This window comes from Schistocerca gregaria, chromosome 2 (genome assembly GCF_023897955.1).
Source record: "Schistocerca gregaria isolate iqSchGreg1 chromosome 2, iqSchGreg1.2, whole genome shotgun sequence".
NCBI lineage: Eukaryota > Metazoa > Arthropoda > Insecta > Orthoptera > Acrididae > Schistocerca > Schistocerca gregaria.
The window spans coordinates 605,309,896-605,326,095 of record NC_064921.1 but is presented as its reverse complement, the minus strand read 5'-3'; the positions used below and the strand labels follow the sequence as shown (position 1 = coordinate 605,326,095).

At 33.8% G+C, this 16,200-nt stretch overlaps 1 protein-coding gene across 1 annotated transcript in view; it reads right to left on the bottom strand.

Moving 5' to 3' along the window:
• The window catches only part of LOC126334555 (adenosine deaminase-like), a 93,106-nt gene that overhangs the window by 44,002 nt on the left and 32,904 nt on the right, over positions 1–16,200 (bottom strand). Inside the window, exons 2-3 of the mRNA XM_049996931.1 lie at positions 14,538–14,599; positions 5,055–5,180 (exon numbers count right to left, since the gene is read on the bottom strand). Coding sequence (XP_049852888.1) covers positions 5,055–5,180; positions 14,538–14,599 — 188 coding nt within the window. The remainder of the gene's footprint in view (positions 1–5,054; positions 5,181–14,537; positions 14,600–16,200) is intronic.

Below are 16,200 nucleotides of genomic sequence, written 5' to 3'. Positions count from 1 at the left end.
CAATTTGCTTTGATATTTTCTTGCAGTATTTAGGACAACACGCTTCAAAATTTTCAGTTAATAGTTCTAGAAATTTTTTAGTAGATTCATTTGTACCTGCAGTGGTTGTTATTTTGTCCCATTTTATTAAATCCAGTTTACTTGTCAACTTGTTTAGCTTCAATTCATTAATTGGTTTTATAATTTTACTACAGTCTGTGGAAGTTTCAGTTGCTTTACTGTTAAGAGTTTATCTTAGCCATAGTCTCTCATGATCTGAAATGCCTAGCTTGATTGTGCTGAATTCTGTTTTGTTTAGTCGAAAATTATGTTATCTAGACATGCTTCCTGTCTTGTGGATTTGTCATTTATGCAACTGAAGTTAAGGGATCTTAATGTATTTAGCAAGCTATCAATCTTGCTATTCTTAAACTTAATGTCTATATTGATATCAACAAATATTTGTGTTTGGAATTTTTGTGTCTGAGTAGCAAAAATATAAGTTTCTCTAGAAGCTTCACAAAGAGATGTTCATTGCATTTTTTTCTCAGAGGGGGGGGGGGGGGGGGGGAGGAAGGATGGGACGGTATACTGAAGCTATTATAATTTCCTGGTTTGACAACATTATGGCAACAGCTTCAAATTTTGCTTCTAAGTGCAAACCATTTACATCTATAACTTTATAGATTAGGGTCACACTATTAACCTGAAACTGAAAATTAAGTCAGAATGATTGATAAAATCCTGTGAGATATCAACAACAATGCCACATTAATAGGTCTTTAAGTGGAGAAACATGGAATAAACTTCTGACAAGGCTTATTCAACTTTGACGTCATCTGTAACACTTTGTTTGTTTTTGAAATCTTCACGTCTGTTCATGTTTAAAAATTTAATACATTTATTTCATGATTTATATTTTTCATGTGGAATATGTGACAGTCGCCTGCTTTATTTCTTTGCTGATAGTCCTCAGTGTCGACGTACTGCATTGTTATACTGGCTGAAAAATGGGAGGTAGTTCAACACTGACTACTGTAAATGATGTAGCCGACAGTTGCACATTTGCTTTTCATAGCTCTTTACTTTCACTGTTCACAACCCCACAATATTACACAGTCATATGGCCAGTTTACTACTGGTTAATTTTTGATAAACCTCATTAATAGTTTGCAGGCAAATGTCAGCATACTGCTACAATAATTTACCATTGAACAGTATGAGCAATTAAAACCTAACCACACAGTTCTTGCAGAATAATATGGTACGTGTGACACTATTGAACAGACACTGTCAGTGTTTTAACACTTAGCCTATTTGTGTTACACTTATTTTCATGGTTAAGTTGATACATTGTTGTTGTTCTAATCAATACAGGTTTCTCATCTGAAAATCGGCTGTGGACTGACTGTCTCGGGACCAAAAATTGGGCCTTCATACATCCTCACATTAATAGACACTGGAACTACACATTGCTTAAGTTACAGAAATTACAATTAAAACATAACTCATTCAGTTAACTGAATACTTTGAAAACTTCCTTCTTTTTAACATTTTCTTCTCCCACAAAGGTTAGGCTGTTTTATTTGTTGAAATAACAAAGTTAACAGATAAAGTTGTGCAAACAATACTTTTGCCAAACCTGGTAATTATTTTTGAATTAATTAAGTGCTGGATTTCCTATCACGTTTTCGAATAGAGCCAAATAAATATTTAAAGAATCCTCGTAGTTCTTCTTCCAAATTTTTATAATTAGTACGTTTGTGGCTCAGAAGCGGCTCATGGGCCCCAAGGAATCAGGGCATCATATTATGACATGACATCGCCTCTTGCGCTAGGATGAAAGACCAGCTCCTCTCTGCAGCTTGGTTAGGGCTGAATGATGAAAAGGGTTGAATGAGGAAATGACAAAAAAAGATCAAAGACATTATTTTGGCATTTTTCTGAAACTGTTCACATCCATCTTAATTGTAGCTCAGCACTGAAACCATAGTAACACATAGTATCCAACCAGGATAACAAATCATAGTACCACTTGTCTGCATCAAGTAGCAAGCAATATAAATTGTACTGTATTCTCTGTCAAACTAGGATTTTCAGACCACAATGCATTAATTATGCAGGTCTGGTTGCAAAATAAGTCATGAACACAATAAAATCACTGTACAGAGGAGAAACTTCAATAAAACCCACATGCATACTTTCCTCTTTGATATACAAAATGAAAACTGGCAAAATGTATATGAGGCTCAAACAGTAGACAGCAAATATGAAGCATTCTTGGATATTTTCTGTTATTATTTTAATTGCCACTTTCCCTTACAAACAAAATGTATCAACAAAGATAGGAAACTCTCCAGCTGGATCACCCCAGGAATCATTAGATCATCACAAAGAAAAAGAGAACTTTTTTACATTAGCAAATCCAAACTGGCAGTAGTGAAGCATTTAAGTCATACTTTACTCTATATAAAAAGATATTAAGGAACGTAGTAAATGCAGCCGAAAAGCTACAGAATGATAACTGCCTCAAATTGTCATCAAATAAGAGCAAAAGCATGTGGCAACTTATTAATATGAATACTAATAGAGGAAAACAACTACAAAGTGATATTAGCTTAAAAATAAATGGAAAATTAGTCTCCAGTGGGAAAGAAACAGCAGAGGAATTCAATAACTACTTTACGGAAACAGTAGAAAACCTGGCTAACCATCTTAAAAATAGCTGTCCCTTACAACTAGAACCAAACTTATGCTCTGAGACTCTATTTCTAAAGACCACATCTGAAATTGAAATAGAAAAGACACTTCACAGCAAAATTTTTAAAAAAATCATCTGCTGGACAAGATCAAATTTCATGCTTCCTCCTTCATAATTGCAGTAACTTTATCAGTAAACCCCTAGCCCACATAATAAACTTCTCATTCCTGAATGGTGCATTTCCTGATATGCTCAAAATTGCAAAAATTATACCTGCCCACAAAAAAGGAAGCAAAGAGGATCCCAGTAATTATCGACCCATTGCACTGCTTTCAACTTTTAGTGAAGTATTTGAATATGTAATGGCCACAAGAATCATGTCCTTTCTAGACAAAAATATCCTGTCACCTGCTCAGTTCGGCTTCCAAAGTAAGAAAGCTACAACTGATGCAATACAAGTATTTCTAGATCATGCACTGGAGCTTGTGGACAAAAAACTCCCAGCCATAGGTATCTTCCTAGATCTAACAAAGGCATTCGAAATGGTTAATCATAGTATACTTTTGCAAAAGATGCATTCCTATGGAATAAGAGGAAATGCCTATAACTGGTTTAAAAGCTATCTGGAAGATCGACAGCAGTATGTCAAATTAAATGAAACTAAGCTCTTAAGTACAGCTAGCACTGTACATTCCTCCATACATACCATAAAGCAAGGCTTTCCCCAAGGCTCCATCCTGGGCCCCCTTGCTGTTCTTACTTTACATAAATGACCCTCCTCACAGCCTACCAGACGCAAAACCCTTCTGTTTGCTGATGACACATCTATAATCATATCTGCGCCCGAACAACTTCTCCAATCTAATATAGATAGGACCACAGATCAAATAAGTCGATGGCTTCAAAGTAACAGGCTGGTGCTTAATGCAAAAAAGACAATTGGAATAATCTTCCACACGGCCCAAAACAGAAATCCATTACTCCCAACTATATCACTGGAAAAAAATAATGTTAAACTTGAAAATGAAATAAAATTTTTGGTGGTCACTATTACTGATACGCTCACATGGAAAAGGCACATTGATGTTACCAGCACAACACTTAGTGAAGTATGTTTCATGATTAGATCCATAAGAAATGTCACTAACACAAGTACCCTGACCACAATGTACCATGCACTCTTTCACTCTGTACTTAACTACAGAATCATCTTCTGGGGCCAAAATTCTGAATCAATTAAGATATTCAAACTGCAGAAGAAGATAGTCAGAACAATTATGTTCAAAAAACAAAGAGACACTTGTAAACCATTATTTAAGAAACTAAATATTTCGCCCCTCCCATGCCAATACATACTAGAATTATTATTCTTTACCAAAAAAAGTATCAACAAAATTAGCAAAAATATGGATTACCACGATTATGACACAAGATCAAAAACCTCTCTAGTAATACTTACCCACTCAACAAAACTGTACAGTGATGGTGTCAAGTGTATGGGAATAAAATTATATAATCATCTTCCAACTTTTATACAAGAAATCCAAGAAATAAATAAATTCAAACAGACAGTGAAGTCTCTTTTAATAAAAGACTGCTTTTATACCATCCAGGAATATTTGGAATCAAAATTGTCTTAGTGAATGATAATGTATCAAAGTTGAATGTTGTTAAGTCAATTTTGTCACATCATGTAAAAATTCTCTGCAAAGCTGTAACTTTAAGTAACATAATTTATTAGGCAATGTAAAATAATCATTTTTCTGTGTTCTTGTTTACTGTTTTAGACTCCTGTAAACTGTATATTTGTGTTGACTTATACCATATCAGTTGTCCAAGCCATTGTACTGATTTGATCTACAGGACAAATAATAAATAAATAAATAAATAAAAAGAACTGGCATAATTTTACATGAACAGAATCTGAACAAAAAAAGTCCAAGTTACATAGTGAATGCTAAAGTTACAGTACTTTTAATCTTGGGTGGTAAAGTTAAATGTGCAGTTCAGTGGAGTTTCAATGATTGACAGAAATTCGAGAGAATTCTTTAATGAATAAAAAGACTGTATTCATAATCCAGGAGGGAGCAAGTGCCCTTCCCCTTTCCTGTTGATGATTATGGCTGGACTGGAACCTGAACCCAGAATGTTGCCTTTCAGTGTGCTGATCTAGGTCTGAACCTCAGTCAAGCACACAGTTTTAACTCCACTAGGAAATATCACAGATGTGTGCACTTTGCTGAAGAGTCAGATATACATTCTAATAGATACATGTGTTAGACGTTTCTTTAAATTTTTTTTTTTTTTTTTTTTTTTTTTTTTTTTTTGAGGATGGAGTATACAACAATAGAAATATTTATCTACAATTACTTACGCAATGTATTGAGTAAATATAAGAAAAGGCTGCAAAAAATGTGTGAGATCAACTGGATTTTTTATCACTAGAGCATCCTGTAGCTCTTCAAAGGTTCCATTTCCTGGTAGTTTCATATTTTTCTTCCTGTAACACCAAATCACAAAAAAGTTGAAACATCTATTGCAAAGATTTACGATAAAAAACTAAAAAATTCAGTGACAAACATACAAAAACACAATTTTTTGTGTTGTTCCTTCATTGACAGTGGGCAAAGGACATTTTAAAAAGTCGGAAAATTTGAATGAGCATGGGCCACCTTGTGCTTTATTTCTGCATTGGTCTAAGGTTATTTGTTTATTTACAGAAGAAGTTTGAAAATAAATATTTATTTAGTCTCATACTCACTGTTCTATTCATGCCAGAATAGCATGTCAATGGAGAGAATGAGGTGGAAATAACATATATTTTAGGTAACACAAGAAACAGTGAATGTATGTACTACAAGGGTACGAAATGAGTTTTCAATGGTAACAAGAATAAATGCCAAGATACTAGTAAATAAACATTGTGATTAGTAAGAAAAGCAAGAAGTCTAATAAAGCTTTACTCTGGGAGCTACAGTTTTTTCATTCCAAGAATGAATAAATGAGAAGAGGAGAAATGTTGTAATAGAACATTGTTAAAAAAAAAAAGTGGGGAAATTGTATGGATAATAGAATGTGTTAGAAAGAGCGGTCAGATACTAAAGTAGGTTGTTTCAATGAAAAAGTTCCAAGTAAGTTAGAGTTATTAAATTTTTACCACAGAAACAAAACGATATACAGGAGGGTGCTGATTGCAGCAAAAAATAATATATAATGCAGAGAATAAAAGCAAAGCAGTCTGGGATGTTATAAAACAGGAAATGAAATGAATGAGACAAACAGAAAGGTAATAAAAATTGATAATAAGTGGCAATAAATTATCCACACCATCTAACGAACCTTTTTTTTCACGTATTTCTGTGAAACTGTAACTAAAATTTACAATATCAGATATGATACATGTTAATAATTATACATGAAGCATAATGATGTTATTACAAAGCACAAAATCAGTAAAACTGCCCAAAAACTAAAAAAAAGGGTCAGCAGGCCTAAATGGAGTTCCAACCTATCTCTGCTTAGGTAAGCTAAACCAAAAGACAAAAAACTACAGGTCATTTTTCTGCTGACATCATTTTCAAAAATAATAGAATAAATGATGAAAGACAGATTAATGAATTCCTAGAAAAAATACAGCCTTCTAAATGAACAACAGTCTGGATTCCGAAGTGGCAGAAATACAGAATCAGCTGCAGCAGAATTTATGAAAGTATTTCATGATGCCCTTGAGAATATGTGACTTTTGAAACTGTTGACCACAAAATTCAATTAAATTAGCTAGAATTATTAAGAATAAAAAGTGCACCTAATGACTGGTTTCCATCACACCTAGTAGATAATATACAAAGAACAGAGAAAACAGACTCTCAAAGGATAAACTTTTAGTGGAACACTTATCAGAACCAAAATATACTAACATAGAAGTTCTTCATGGTTGTATGTTGGAGCCAATTCTGTTCCTGATATGCATAAATGACTTTCATACCAGTGTTAGTCATTGGGGAGAAATTTTCTTTGCTATTTATTTTATTTTTTGAGTCCAGGACATAAAATAATTACAAAAACTAATATGTATTGATTCACATAACAAATTTGCAAAATTAAATATGTACAGCAGTATTTATGACACAGATTTTCTCTTTGCTGTTGATTGATGAGTGAGAGGACATTTACTAATTATTACACATATCAAAAATAATCTTCTTAATTACTGCACAAACAAACCCATTCACAGTCACAGAACAACATTTACACTATCCAATCAAAAGTAGCAGTGCAGCCCTACGTGATGCAAAATTGACCACTAAATGTCATGAGAGACAGGGAGATGGGGAGTATTGTGAAGTAAATGGAGATACAGTAGCAGCAAATGGGTCTATCAGGAGAGCCCAGTGACTTTGATGTGGAAAAGTCATTAGATGTCACCTGAGCAACAAATCCACCAGGAATATTTCAATCCTTCTAAAGGTGTTTAACTTGATTGTTGTTTATGTCATTGTGAAATTGGCATGTGAAGGAGCTAGAGGTGGGTGGTACACTCCTGAACTGATTCAGAGAGCCAGATCCCTTTAAGGAGTAAGTGATCAGTTACTCAGAAAAAAAGTCTCTCTGGTAACACTAGTAAACAGAATGAAGACATGAAGATTCTGTGACAGGCTTCTGCGACAACATCCCATGTCACATGCTGAGTAAAAAATTTCACAAGCTGCAAAAAATGTGCTATAGACAATGTGCATGTATGGATTTGCATATCTCACTAATGTGTGCAGCTTTTCTCAGCCATGAAAAGAAAAGAAACTGAAGAAAGATCAATTCTTCAGAACACTGGCTTAACAAAGAAAGTGCTTTTTTAAGAATCTTACAAAAGTGACGTTAAAACACTTCACCACCCCCACGCACACCCCCCACCATTCAGGATTTCTAGTAACACAGAAAAAAAGTGTCACTACATGAATTATTTCACATATTCAAACTCTTCTGGTTTTCATTGACTGGAATACTGCAGCACCAGCTTAGTCATTTACTTTCAAATTGTAAAACTGAAATTTGTGTAAATTTCACCTGACTATTTTGTGAATTCTAACATCATAACATAACAATTAAATAGTTTTGTTTGTCTGACTGTATTGCTGTGGAACTACTGGGCTTGAAAGGCTTAAGTTCTGATTCAGTTGTAAATGTAACTGAATTGGTCGTTTGAAGAAAAGAATGAATCCACAACCTCCTGTTGTGAAGAAATACAAAAAACTTGCTGCTGTTCTAATTTTTAATTTTATGTTCACCAAATAGTTATATGAAATTCTTTATGTAAATCTCCTTTCTCAGTACCTTAGAAACGTGAACTGGATTGTCCTGAAGGAGGCATCACAATATTAAAAACTGAAGATTTGTTCCCTTCTTCAAACTAATGAATTAGGCATTAAAACTTCCTATTAAAACATGAAAAAAGTTATATTTTCACAAAACATTCATAAGACATGTACAGGAAACATCCTGCATTTTACATGTTTTGAAAAAAATATCTGTGAAATTTACTGTTCAAAGTACTCATATGAAGTCTATGTAATTATATTATGTACGTTCTGGATCTTTTTATCGGGCATTGGAATTTTTCCATTGTATGACATTTCTGTTGGAATGTGGGGCATTCCTGCATTGTTCTTTTGCAGTAGGAAAGCATTTAGTTTTCACCACACCGTCAATGAACTCAGATATGTTTCAATAACCTTAAGATGAGAAAATATATTACATAACTGTCTGTGCCTGGAAATTGAAAATGAGAACTTTTCCAGAAACTTTGTGGAGTTTTTATAGAACTTAGACCACCTGTTCCTGAAATCCTGGTATTTTCATCAGATAGTATTGACTCGTATTTTCGTTGAAGATTCAATCAAGTCATTGTGTTGTTTAAATTCTGTCTTCTCATCTGATTTTCCTTTTTGCTGTGACAAAATTGTCACAATGGGAAATAATAATGTATCTTCGTAAATCATCAAGTAGCAACTATCACAAGGAGAAGGTGCACTAAAGTGTTGGTGTGGTTTTGACCTCTGTATTTACAACTGTAACTCACCTGACCAGAAGTCCTCTTTGTCCTGCAATTCCACTTCACTAATTCCCACTAGATCTAGCTTCAACCTGTCCCTTTCTCTTTTTTAAATCCTGTAACCTTTCTAACTGAGTAAGAGATGTCAAACATTCCATGCTCCAAATTCAGTATTGTTTTTCCTGATGTCAACATCCCCTTTAGTAGTCATTGCCTGGATATACAAATGGGAGACTGTTCTGCCTTCAGAATATTTTATCTAAGAAGATATCCTGATTAATCCATGCAGTACAGCTGCATGCCCTCAGGAAAAATAATAGCTGTAGTTTCACCTTGCTTCCAGCCGTCCACAGTGCTGACATAGCAAAGACATGCTGACTAATATTACAAGGTTAGATCAATCAGTCATCCATACAGTTGCTCCTGCAAATACTGAAAAGGCTACTGCCACTTTTCAAGAACTATAGGAGAGTCTGACCTCTCCCCATATACCCCTTTGCTGTAGTTGCACCTATGGTATGGCTACATGTACCTGAGACACAAAAGCCACCTTGGCTAGTTCTGTGGTTGATGGAGGTGGCCTGAAAACTTGTGAGGCATTAAACCCCAATAATCATCTATTCTCTAAACAAAAGTTAACCTCTGTGTCATTATTAGTCATTTTTCTTTGACGGTTTTTGTGTATTTCACAGTTCATGCAAAACTGACCCATTATTTCACATAAATATTTTATTGACTTCTCCTGTGTTACTCTAGAAAGTTGTGCAGTATGAATGTTTTGTCTGCATTTCATCAATGAAAAAAGATAGAAAACAAGACAAAAAAAGTAAACAAGCAAAATATGCTTTTGATTGGTATATAAATATACTGTTATTCATGTAGGAATAAGTGTATTCTACATATGTAATTACTGTTACCTGTTAGCTGTTTTTATTTGTTTGTCTGCAGTTACATAATATTGGTTCTAATAAGACAGAGACAAAATGTTTTTTGACCCCACTTTTTTTTTATAAGAGCTGTGTTTGATTTCTTTATGATAAGGCATTGTTGTGACACTAAGAAATATAATGTTTTTTAAAAGGCTCTTCAGTGACTCTTGAGATGATTTAAAGTCAAGAATATGATTGTTTTATTGGTCACTTTCATCATTTTTGTTCATAGTTACAAACTGATATAGAACAAGTTAATTTTTGTGAGTTGATGAGATGAGATAACATGAATTAATATCATGATTATGCGTTGTATATCTACTACAATATAAATTAGTTTGTATACATAAAACTGTAAGCAAATCTATACAGTCAGAATTACTGTCTTCATGTGCCTCTCAAGAACTTACATGAGTTTTATAGTTAGTAAGCAAGAGGATTTTTATGTCATTGTGCTGATCATAGCATACAGTTTTTATGAGGAAACAAATTTGCCTTAAATCATGACACTTATGAATTAACAACAATTAATCTTAATATTAAAAATGTTCAGATGTATGTGAATTCCTAAGGGACCAAACTGCTGAGGTCATCGGTCCCTAGACTTACACACTGCTTAAACTAACTTATGTTAAGAACAGCACATATACCCATGCCCGAGGGAGGACTCGAACCTCTGGCAGGAAGGGCCGCGCAATCTGTGACACAGTATTAATTAAAATATAGAGTAATAGTTACAGTTATGGCATCTTCTTGACAATAGGTACAGATTTTGGATTTGTTCAAAAGACACAAATTATGCTACAAGTATTCTACAAGAACTTTTCCAGATTTTAGAAGCACCTAGCTTTGCTGGCTTCTATATAATTTAAGATTGTATATCTTCATCAACACTATAGCCAAATAATTATTTAAAAGATACATTTTAGAGCCAGTTTAAAATTTCTTAAATTTTCTTGTGTCTCAATGTGGTGTGGTAACCTGTTGTAAAGTTTTTTCCCTACAAGTAGAGGCCCATTTTATCGAAGTTTTATTTTTGCAGATTCGCTAAGCTGTTCCATTTTCTGTTGCGTATTGTAATTATGAACTGTTTCATTTTCCTGCACTAGTTGGTCTTCAGTGTCCATTATTTTCTTAATGAAACATGTAACTTCCAAAATGTTTAAGCAAGGTAGTGGAAGAATTTGTAGGTTCTTAAATAATGGCCTGCATGTGCTTCCAGTAGGTACATTTCCTGTGGTCCTTATAATTCTTTTTTTGAACAATAAAGCAACTTCTTCTGGCAGGTGAGATGCCTGAAAAATTATGCTGTATCTTAACAGTGGTTCCACTTGTGTGTAATATATTTTTCTTATTTGTTGTGTCATGTACCCAGTAACAAATTTCATGCAATAGCAAGTGCTACTTAATTTCTTATGGATGAAGCTTATGTATTTGTCCCACTTTAGATTTTCTTGGATCCATATTCCAAGAAATTTAGTGCTGTTTACAGTTTCTAATTGTTTGCCAGATAACATTATGATAGGGCTTGAGTGGTGTATTCTTTGTGTTGTATGTAAATGCATAGTTGCTGTTTTTTCTGCATTTATGATAAGACTGTTTATGGAGATCCAATCAGTTATGTATAACACACATACTTTGATTTTATTCTACAGTGCTTCTAAAGCCTTCCCTTTTATCAGATATTGGTGTCATCTGCACTTTTATACTTGTCTGGGAAGGGGTTGCTGGCTCTAAGTCCTTTATGAACAGCAGGAACAATATTGGATCTAGAATGGAACCTAGGGGCACACCATATTTAACTTTCTGTTTCCCTGACTAATAAATACGTATATTCTTTCCTTCTTGATATTTAAATTCCACTATTTGTAGTCTGCTGTTCAGGTATAATTGTACCCATTTATATCCCAGTCCCTTGACACCTACATGTTCCAATTTTGATAGTAGTAGTTTATGGTCTATGATATCCAAAGCTTTTGTGAGGTCTGAAAATATAGCAGATAAGCATTGTTTACGGTCTACTAAGGTCAGGGCTTCATTTACAAAATCAAAGATGGCAATTCACAGAACTGCCATCAGTTACATTTACAGAAACTGTGTTGCAATTTTGAGCAGAGATTTTTTTTTTCTGTAAACTGAACCAATCTATCATGAAATATTTTTTCTAATATTTTAGTAAAGCTGGGTAGTAGAGAGATTGGTCTGTAATTTCTTACCGATATTATTTGACACTTTTTAAACAGGACATTTGCTATTTTCAACTTTTCAGAAAAAATTCCAGTAGCCAGTGAAGAAGTACAAACATCTGCAAAAGGTTTTGCTATTATAGACAAGAATTTTTATTTCAGTTCCCTATGCTTCTTTCTCATCCACTGGATATAAAAAAAGACACTTATTTAAACTGGAACATGTTGTTTCCAAGCATTTGGTGAATGAATTTTGATAATATTTTCTGCTAGTTCTGTAAAGTAAGAGTTAAATTTATTTGCAACTTTTTTGGGTCTGATATTTTTGGTTGAGTTTTCCAGTAAGTCAAAATTGTGGTGTTCTTCACAATGTTTTCCCATTTCTTTTCTTACTATGTCTCATATAGCCTTCATTTTGTTTGGGGCACTTATTATAGAATTTTCATTTGTCAGTTTCTTAGACATTTTAGTGACTTTAGGAGATGCTTATATCTCCTAAAACAAGCATCAAAATCTGGTGGTTTTTCAGTTTGTTTTGATGCTTTGTATAAAAATCTCTTTTTTAAAAGTGTTATCAGTATGTCTGGTGTGAGCCAATTACTTTTCTTATTTTTCTGGATTATTTTCTTTTTTTTTCTTGGTGGCAGTGGGGGGGGGGGGGGGGGGGGGCGAACATAGTTCAAAGTAATAGCAGGAGATGTTGCTGAAAATATCAAACTTTTCATTTGTGCCTGCAATGTTGTAAACTTCTTCCCATGAAAAATGGGAAGAAGTTGACAACATTGCAGGAACAAATGAAAAGTTTGATGGTTTCAGTAACATCGTCCGCTATTACTTCTGTCTGGTTAGTAAATACAGAAAGGAATGTATATTTTGTTCATTTTAGCTCCTAGCAACAGCTGATACAAACTGTTTCGAAAACTAACAATGATTTTTTAGTTCTACAGAAGTTATCTTTGTGCGTGTGATCCTCAGAGCATGTATTGAAAGCTTTTGTATTTTATTTACATGGCATATTTGCAAATATTTGACACCAATTTTGCTGTTATCAATATTGTTGCTTCTATTTTAGGCTTTAAATTAAAAGTTAAAAGAAAGTCCAAAAGATCAGTTTTTGTTTTCTTTCTTTCACGAAGTCAATATTAAAACCCCACACATAAAGAGATTTTTCACTTTTTTGTCACGATGTGAAGGCAGGGTAGGTATATTGCCTGTTGGAGCCCTATACAAGCAAATAATAGCTACATTTTCAGCTACTAATTCAATTCTGGATGTCCCTAAATTTCTTTCTTTAGGTATATCTTTTGTTAAATGAATAGCTGCAAATTTTATACCATTTTTTATGTACATACAGCTTTCTCCATGGGTCAGTATAGGTCTACAGAAATAGCTACCTAACACAAAATTTTGCAGACTCAACATTTTTAGTTTTTCTTCTTCAACTCGATGTTCTGTTACGCAAGGTACAGTAACGTATTTAAGTTTAGTCTCTACAAGGACTTGAAGTTCGCTCACTTTATTTGTCAGTGAGTGCACATTTTGAGGAAGCACTGAGAAATTTGCAAAGAGTTTGGAATTTGAAAGTTACTTCATTGTGCAGTGGTTTGCTTCTATGTTGTTCCTTTTCAAGTTACAGGAGGCATCATGAACGTTTATCTAGTGTGTTTCCCCTTCTGTCTGCCTCTGACTAAAAAAAAAATCATTCGAATGGGCAAGTGGCACTACTTTCCCCCTAGGCACAGCACCTGACACTTTTTAGGAATGAATGAAGTACCAAAACTTTAGAGAAGGCATCAGAGATGTTCTTAATTTTAATTTGATTCCTATGAAGAAATCAAGGTGCAGCAAAAAATATTAAAAATGAAGAATTGTGAAACAAATAGTATTTACTAATTAAACATGTGCATGAGGTGAGTTGTATACAAAAGCATATTTTATGCAATTTATTTTTAAAATAACATCAACCAGCTGAGTGTTATTGTTATGCAACATGATCTCCACACATTTCCATAAAGCACCCATTCCCTTGCATCCATTGAAACATCTGTGATGCAGTTATGGCAGATGATCAAAGCTATCACAATATTTTAAATTAAGCTCTGTATCAACACAGAAAGTGATGAGAAATAAATGCATGAAGATAAGTAAATTATGGAATTTTGTTAAAAAATACAATGTCATATGGTTCTGTGATCACCATACCTCTACAGCACTTAAAGACTAAATGACTCAAAGCAAGGTACCAATGTTGCACGAGGTCCCCAGGGGCAAAAAACTGCACTGGAGCAAAATTACTTCATATGATTTTATTAAATGTTGAACTTGCAGATATGGATCTGCAAACATTATTGACATTGATATCATACATTGTTTGACTCTGCCACATTAACATTTCAGATGCTAATTTCTGTTGAAATATTTTCCTCGATTAACTTCAGTGAAGACTAATGTTGGTGAAGAAGAGCCATTTTATATGTAAGAGATAATAGCTTAATTATGCATGCTGCTGACATTGAAAAATTTTTTCTTAAATAGCACAGTCATTCACTGTCAGAAGTGTACTGCAAAAATTAGAGGCTGTTGTTCTATCATTTAGAACTGATTCATAGGCAATTCATAGGCTACATCTATTCATAGGTTCACACTAACAGAAACATTAGAAGTTAAATAAGTGCACAAGTTGATTACAAACTTACTTTGCAAGTTCCCATAGTGTCTCATGCCTTACACTTCCATCCAAGTGGACATGAAGCTCAACCTGTGGAAAGAGTAGCTTCATGTAATTGAAAATCTCATATTAGAATTATAATTTTTCGAATTAATTGCATCAAATATGATATCAATACTTTGCTTTAATTATTCATAGAAATCTCATCTGTAAAACTTTTAAATACTCAGATTTTCAACTTTTCACATTCTGGGAGCCATTTTTTAAACTGAAGAGAATGGATTTCCAGTTTCATGCTTTTTAAAATTCTTTATTGTTTTCAGTCTCACTCATTAAAATACTCAAGGCTTATGACTGTCACATTGATATCCAGCTTTCTGATGGTAATACTCCATAAAAGAATGTTTTGAACACTAAAGTAAAGAGTAAGCTTCTATTGAACACCTCTTCAAGTTTTATGCCTTGGTCATTCTTATAGTTTAAAATTGGTGCAAGTTGAAGCACTGGTTGTGATAATGTCATCTGATGAAATAATTGTATCAAGTACATCTCATTTATCTGATTAAAACAGGTGTTTAAAGTGGGTTAGTGCAGAGAGGGCATTGTGAGTAGCAAGAAATCATGTGAGGGAGAGAGAGAGAGAGAGAGAGAGAGAGAGAGTGGAGATGAGAGAGTACAACAAGATTAATTTACTAAAACCTAACTGATTATTATAATAACTACATTAAGAGTTATAAATTTCATTTGAAGTGTGAAGAATGATGAGTTCCTGCAGGTCAGTACGTCTTTCTCACAAATAAATAAATGTACCAAGAAAGTAACTTTTGTACATGTATGAATTAGAAAGATACATGAATCAAAAGAATAGGATGAGAGGATGACACTTTAATTAAATGGATAGAGTAAATGGCTAGGTCAAATCATTATTCAACAGTGTTATCACATGGTGAGTACATAATAAATAGTGTGGAAGCTTCAAAATTTGTATGTGTCAATATTGATGAGAATTTAAGCTGGAAAAAAGGCATTTTGGAACTCATAAAACAGCTTATTTCAGCGACATTTGCATTTGTAGTCATAACAAATGTTGGGGAGAGAAAAATCGGTAAGCTGGCATATTTTGCTTATTGTCATTCAGTAATGTCCTATGGACTAATGTCCTGGGATAAATAATCTGTTAGAAACAAGTCTTCATTGGTCAAAAATATTTTGTAAGAATAATATGTGGTGTTCATCCACAATTGTCTTGTAGACATCTGTTTAAGGATTTTTAAATGAAATCATTCCAGTTTAGTCTGTCAAAACATTATAAATTGCAATTTCAGTTTTGCACATGGTTATTTTCAAGTATTATGAAATGTTGCAACCCACTCAATAATATAAAGCTGTATCATGCTGTGTAAAGTAATGCACACACACACTTGAAAGCCATGTGCATTAGCACATGTTGTCATCTGCGAGAGTGCACCACAAAAGAGCAATAATGAGACCTTCCAATAGAGCCCTCCATGGGCTAGCGCCTACCTAAACCCTGCAACACTATGCTCACACTCAGTTATCATGGTATTACGGCTTTCATACTTTTGCCTTATCTTATTGTGTTCAGTGTATGTTATGGTGACTGACATACATGCCACAGTCCAATTAAATTGTACTAACATTCTTGGTTGTGTTGTGTGTCCAAGTTACAG